This window comes from Oratosquilla oratoria, chromosome 9, assembly GCF_046742065.1.
Source record: "Oratosquilla oratoria isolate Oo_2021 chromosome 9, ASM4674206v1, whole genome shotgun sequence".
Classification (NCBI taxonomy): domain Eukaryota; kingdom Metazoa; phylum Arthropoda; class Malacostraca; order Stomatopoda; family Squillidae; genus Oratosquilla; species Oratosquilla oratoria.
Window position 1 is genome coordinate 69,420,926 of NC_134785.1, and position 6,771 is coordinate 69,427,696.

Sequence of the window (6,771 nt, forward strand, 5' to 3'; positions counted from 1 at the left end):
GAAGTTCCTCCACATCGATCCTCTGATCCTCATTCACCACCTCCTCTCTTCCACTGCTTCTCTAGCCAATTACCTCAGCAATTACCTGTGTAACCGCCATTAGTTACCCGGCGAGTATTGAGACGGTTTACCAAAGTTTCAATACGGATCCTCTTCAGTGAAGAAGCAGATTTGATCCATAAGTGTTATATGTCCCACACTGTCCTTCCAGCTTTTCAATTACCTTAGTAACCGCCATTAATTTCCTGACGAGTACTGAGACGGTTTACCAAAGTTTCAGTACAGATCCTCTTCAGTGAAGAAGCAGATTTGATCCATAAGTGTTATATGTCCCACGCTGTCCTTTTAGTTTTTCAATTACCTTAGTAACCGCCATTAATTTTCTGGCGATTATTGAGACGGTTTATTAATGTTTCAGTACAGATCCTCTTCAGTGAAGAAGCTGATTTGATACATAAGTGTTATACATCCTGCGCTGTCCTTTCAGCTCTTCCGCAGTCTTCCCAGACTGTAATGATTATAATTTATTTTATATTATTTGTTTTTGTTTTGTTATCATTTGTCTGTTTGATTCTCATTTATTATTAGTTATATGTCAATTTATTATTATTTACTATTTACCTGTTTGTTTATTATTTAACTATACCTATGCATTTATTTATGTATTTTATTTATTTACATTAATATAGTTTTTATTTATTCATTCATTATTATTGTGATTTTTTCGCATCCGACCTAGATATAGACCAAAAGGTCTCCTGTCGGCATGCTCCGCCTTTGTAATCCTTTAATCGTAAGCCATGTAAATGAATCAGTAGGACACTTTTGTGGATGTAGTGTTATGGTACTATGGTCGAGCGGTTGTATAGGCTGACTAAAACTCCGTTGGAATTGTTGGCTCTCCTTTTATTATGTGCTACTATTTGTTTCGGAGTTTGACTACGGGAGGCACTGAAATGTGACAAGATAGGGCAAGCTGTACTCACACTGCGTAGTGATCTTACTCTTGGTGATGCTTATGTCGTGACTGTCTTCGTCGGCTCCTAGACCTGGAATGCACTTGTAGTGGTTATTACAATCGTTCTAGTTAGAAACGGTCAACCTGGAACGAGTCATAGGGACAAGGTATGGGAAGTTTTTCATAGTGGGGAGTCAGAACGCACCATTTAGTTTACCGTGGTATGGTTACCTTGGGCACATTTGGAATGAGTGTTTCCACACTCTGCGCCGACGGCAAGTATGTTCTTATCAGAAGGCACCCGTAAGATCGCAATGATCACCGCGGTTTATTTACCCTTATGCACCCTTGGGATGAACACTGCCGTGTTCAGTGCAAACAGCTTGGTACTCTTCCTTAAAGAAGCTAGGATATTTATAGTCAATCCCATGACTGATCTGTTTGTTGGAAATGGCGATGATGCTATTTACAATATTTGTGGCGAAATTCTGGATTCTTTGTGTTACACATGCAATTATTCAAAATCTTTTTATAATACATAAATATGCTTCTTACAGGATGTAGAGGGATATGTTTTATTTTATTTACCAAATAAATTAAGTTGTTACAGTGAACATTGTTATTTGTATTAATTACATTTAGTTGAAATCATGTTTAGTCGAACGCATGTTCTAAGGGGTGACTATTGTTTATCCCGTACTCTGCGATCACGGTTCCTGAAGGGACTCTTGGTACTCTTCCTTAAAGAAGGTAGGATATTTATAGGCAATCCCATGACTGATCTGTTTATTGGAAATGGCGATGATGCTATTTACAATATTTGTGGCGAAATTCTGGATTCTTTGTGTTACATATGCAATTATTCAAAATCTTTTTATAATACATAAATATGCTTCTTACAGGATGTAGAGGGATATGTTTTATTTTATTTACAAAATAAATTAAGTTGTTACAGTGAACATTGTTATTTATATTAATTACATTTAGTTGAAATCATGTTTAGTCGAACGCATGTTCTAAGGGGTGACTATTGTTTATCCCGTACTCTGCGATCACGGGTCCTGAAGGGGTAATTATACGTGTTGGCTACAGAACACTACAGAACTCTCCCTCTAGTGACGAGGCAGGAGGAACGATATCTGTTTTTTCTTTGTAGTGTGTTTGTGGTTTGTAGCCCGTGTGTCCGGAGGTGTCGGAAGAGCAACAGGATCTTGTTCGTTGTCCGAGAGGAGGTATGCAGGCTTGGCGCGGTCTATGGAGATGACGTCAGTGGTTCCACGGCGATCGATGGTCAAGTTCTTCCTTGTCCTCTTGACGACTCTATATGGGCCATCGTATGGTTGTTGAAGAGGCTTCTTTACTCCCTCCACGCGAACGAAAACATGTGAGCAGTCTTCGAGGTCCTGGCTCACAAACGTTCTTGTAGGTGAGGTACGCGGTGGCACTGGCTGGAGTTTCTGCATTGTATCTGTAAGATTAGTAGCATAATCTTGAACGCTGCAGGGCTGCGTTATAGGAGCAGATGCAAGAAACTCACCGGGCAGACGGAGTGGAGTGCCATAAAGAAGTTCTGCAGAGGAGTGGCCAAGGTCTTCCTTGAGGGACGTGCGTATACCGAGGAGGACCATTGGAAGCACCGTAGACCAGTTGGTGCAGTCGCGTGCTGTTGCTGCAAGTGAAGCCTTGAGTTGTCGGTGGAAGCGTTCGACGAGTCCGTTGGATTGGGGATGGTAGCTTGCTGTTCTGAAACGCCGGATACCTAGCAAAGACATAACCTTGTTCCATAGATTGGATTCAAATTGGCTACCACGGTCGGATGTGAGGCTGAGTGGTGTACCGAATCTTGAAATCCAGGTGGTTATAAAAGCTTTGGCTACTGTATCTGTGCTTATGTCAGTAAGCGGGATTGCTTCGGGCCAGCGTGTAAAACGGTCTACACAAGTAAGAATATACCTGAAGCTGTCGGAGAAGGGAAGCGGTCCGACGATGTCGATGTGGACGTGCTCGAGTCGAGTGGAGACAGGGCGAAAGGTACCTGGAGGGGAGATGGTGTGGCGTGTGACCTTGGAAGCTTGGCATTTGACGCAGGTGCGGGTCCAGTGTCGAACGTCTTTGGCAATTCCACTCCAGATGAAGCGTGATGACATCATGTGCTGCGAAGCTCGAATACCTGGGTGGGAGAGGTCATGTAAATGGCGGAACAAGGGATACCTGTGGTTCTCGGGCAAGTAGGGACGGATGGTGTCCGTGGATACATCGGCATAGAGCTCAGTGTTGGTTCCAGGGAGCTGTACCTTCTTCATCTGCAACGCGGGGTTTTCCATCAATCGCTGCAGCTCGGTATCACCAGCTTGGTCTGCAGCGATGGCGGCGTAGTCGATGAGAGAGGTAGAGACTGCAGATATGTTGCGCGAGAGTGCATCGGCAGGACAGTTATCTTCACCTCGAACAAAACGAATATCTGTGGTGAATTGGGAGATGAAATCTATGTGTCGGAGTTGTCTAGGGGAGTATGTTGTCTTGTTATGAATGAATGTTGTTGTGATTGGTTTGTGGTCGGTGTATATGTGGAATTGTCGTCCTTCGATGAAATACCTTAACCTGTTGACAGCCTTGTAGATGGCTAGGAGTTCCTTGTCGAAGGCGCTGTATTTCTTCTCGGCATTGTTGAGCTTCTTTGAGAAGAAGGCGATGGGTTTCCAGGCATCGTTGATGTATTGCTGCAGAACTGCGCCGACACCTGTGTCTGAAGCATCTGTCGAGATGGAAGTGATGGCATCAGGAATAGGGAAACTAAGGGCGGTAGCATTCCCGAGTGCTTCTTTGGCTGCCATGAAAGCTGCATCAGTTTCGGCGTCCCAGTTGAGTACGATGGAACGTCCCCTCTTGCACGGCTTGATCATGGAGTAGAGCGGTTGGAGCAGTTGAGCGCAGCCTGGAATAAAACGATTATAGAAATTTAACATACCAAGGAATTGCTTGAGTTGGCGCTGTGTTGTAGGTTTCGGGAAACTCTGGATGGCGTCGCAGCGGGATGAGACAGGGGTGACGCCTGAAGGTGTGACGGTGTGTCCTAGAAAGTTGATGGATGACACACCGAAGTCAGATTTCTCGAGATTGATGTGGATGCCGTAGTCTTGTAGGCGGGTAAAGACTTGCTTCAGATGGTCTTGGTGCGTGGCTTCGTCAGGGCTGGCGATGAGCACATCGTCGATGTAGGTGAAGCAAAAAGGCAGGCCTCGTAGGACTTCGTCCATGAATCTCTGGAAAGTTTGGGCAGAGTTCTTGAGGCCGAAGGGCATTCGAACGTATTCGAACAAGCCAAAAGGTGTTGTGACAGCTGTTTTGGGGATGTCGGGCGGGTTGACCGGAATATGATGGAAGGCTTTGACAAGATCGATCCGGGAGTATACGCGAGTTCCTGCAAGGTGTGAGGAAAACTCCTGTATGTTGGGAACTGGGTACCTGTCCATCACAGTTCGTGAGTTGAGGACGCGGTAGTCACCGCATGGCCTGATGTCGCCGTTGCTTTTGGGGACGATGTGGAGAGCTGACGACCAGTTGCTTGAGCTTGGACGAATGATACCTTGACTCATGAGGGCTTCCAGTTCTGCCTTGGCTAGCTTGAGGCGTTCCGGAGCCAGACGACGGGCTTTGGCGTAGACTGGAGGTCCCGTAGTCTCTATGTGGTGCACTACGTGGTGTTTCACAGTCGTGGTCGTGGAGTAAGGTTGTGTCAAGGCAGGAAAGTTCCTGAGGAGAGAAGCAAACTTGTTATCGGCACTGATGGTTGAAAGCTGGCTACTTACTCCGGTTGTTGGCCTGGCGTTGGATGACATCGATGTAAGGGGGTCGTGGAGCTTGCGATTTTTAATATCGATCAGGAGATCGAAGTGGGTCAAAAAATCGGCGCCAAGGATGGGTTGGGAAACTGATGCAACGTAGAAGGTCCACTCAAAGGATCGGCGAAGGTTGAGTTCTAGCTGAAGTGTCTTCCTCTTGAAAACGGGTATCTTGGTGCCGTTGGCTGCGTAGAGGTAAGACATCGGCGGCAGTGATTGCTGGGATGCTGTGGCAGGCAGGACACTGACTTCAGCTCCGGTATCGATGAGGTATGTGGTGTTGGAGAGTGGATCAAATACGAAGAAGAGTTTCGATGTATGTTGGCGAACGCTGTGCGCCGTTAGCGTTCGCCCATCGTGTTTAACGGTGACGGTGAGAAGGTGCACGGCTGTGTACATTTCCTCGCATCTTGTCCAAAGCGACGATGGTAGTAGCAGACGCCTGATGTGTGCTTGGGTCTCCCTCTGGACGTAGACCTGGAGCGGTTGCGGTAGTATCTTGGTGACGGGGGTCGTTGTTGAAGATTGGCAACCTGCTCTTGGAGGGCGCTAACCTGGAGGGTGAGTTTGGAGACTAGCTCGGTTAACGCCTGAGTTGCAGACTGGTCGGCGAGGTTAGCGATGGTAGGGCGCGCAACTGGTACCGAAGCCATGAACTCATCAGCGAGCGTGGCTAGCTCGTCGAGCGAGAGCTTGTTCTTGGCGCTGAAGAGGTTGCCTTGGATGGTTGTTGGTAGGCGCTGGTAGAATAGGTGGCGCAAGATGGAGGTGTCGAATGTTGCGTATTTGTCTCCGAGCAATCGCTTCATGCGTCGCAGCAAGTCGGATGGCTTCTCATTTCCAAGTTCTTCTTTCGAGAGGAGCTCCTGCAGGCGTGTAGCTTCGGAAGACTCAAGGCGGTCCAGAACGGCTTTCTTCAAATCCTCGTATGGGGTACCGGATGTAGGTGCCTTGGAGATGGTGTCTGAAACTTGGAGGAGTACGTCAGGTGGTAAGAGGCCACAAGCATGTGAAAACTTCTTAAGGCTGGTGGTAATGCGGTTTGCCGTAAAGTTACATTCGAGGATTGTGAACCATATTGTTGGGTCGCGGTTGGAAAAATGGGGTGCGCGGAATGCACTTACTTCCTGTTGTTGATCGTCCGTCATGCTTACGTGATTAGTATGCAGCGATGTTCGTGGGCAGCTGGGTTGGTCAGAGCAGTCCGAGTTGGCGGGGATGGGCAGGCTGGGTCAACGGGCAAGACAACCCGGGACGGCGGGGCTGGGTACGGCAGGGCGGGGCGGGGCTGGGCACGCTGGTGCGGCAGGCAGGCCGGGGCGGTGGTACTGGGCTGGGCAGCCAAGCTGGGGTGGCGAGGCGGAGCTGGGGACGCTGGTGCGGCGTGCAGGCCGGGGCGGCGGTGGTGCTAGGCTGAGCAGCCAAGCACGGACGGCGGGGCGGGGCTGACCGGGTCGCCGGGGCCGGGCTGGACGGGTAGGCCGGGCGGGACGAGAAGGCTGCGGCAGTAGCGGCGGTAGTCTACGACTGGCGGCTGGGGCGGCGAAAGTGTTCGGCTGGCGGTAGATCACTCCTGGGTCACCAATTGTAGTGGTTACTACAATCGTTCTAGTTAGAAACGGTCAGCCTGGAACGAGTCGTAGGGACAAGGTATGGGAAGTTTTTCATAGTGGGGAGTCAGAACGCACCATTTAGTTTACCGTGGTATGGTTACCTTGGGCACATTTGAAATGAGTGTTTCCACACTCTGCGCCGACGGCAAGTATGTTCTTATCAGAAGGCACCCGTAAGATCGCAATAATCACCGCGGTTTATCTACCCTTATGCACCCTTGGGATGAACACTGCCGTGCTGAAATTCTGGATTCTTTGTGTTACACATGCAATTATTCAAAATCTTTTTATAATACATAAATATGCTTCTTACAGGATGTAGAGGGATATGTTTTATTTTATTTACAAAATAAATTAA

The 6,771-nt window shown here is 48.1% G+C and overlaps 1 protein-coding gene across 1 annotated transcript; it reads right to left on the bottom strand.

The window, feature by feature from the left end:
• Positions 1–939: 939 nt before the first annotated feature.
• Positions 940–5,948, bottom strand: LOC143028100 (uncharacterized). Its single transcript, XM_076189738.1, has 2 exons — positions 5,355–5,948; positions 940–1,083 (listed from the first exon to the last, which is right to left on the bottom strand). The coding sequence occupies exons 1-2, from the start codon at positions 5,946–5,948 to the stop codon at positions 940–942; spliced, it is 738 nt and encodes a 245-aa protein (XP_076045853.1).
• Between the last annotated feature and the right edge of the window lie 823 nt (positions 5,949–6,771).

What these genes read in the sequence shown, in the direction of transcription:
- LOC143028100 (XM_076189738.1), bottom strand. Translation starts at nt 5,948, where the DNA reads ATGACGGACGATCAACAACAGGAAGTAAGTGCATTCCGCGCACCCCAT. An exon ending in TCTCCAAACTCACCCTCCAG is followed by an intron (nt 1,084 to 5,354) that starts GTTAGCGCCCTC and finishes GTTTCTAACTAG; the next exon opens with AACGATTGTAATAACCACTA.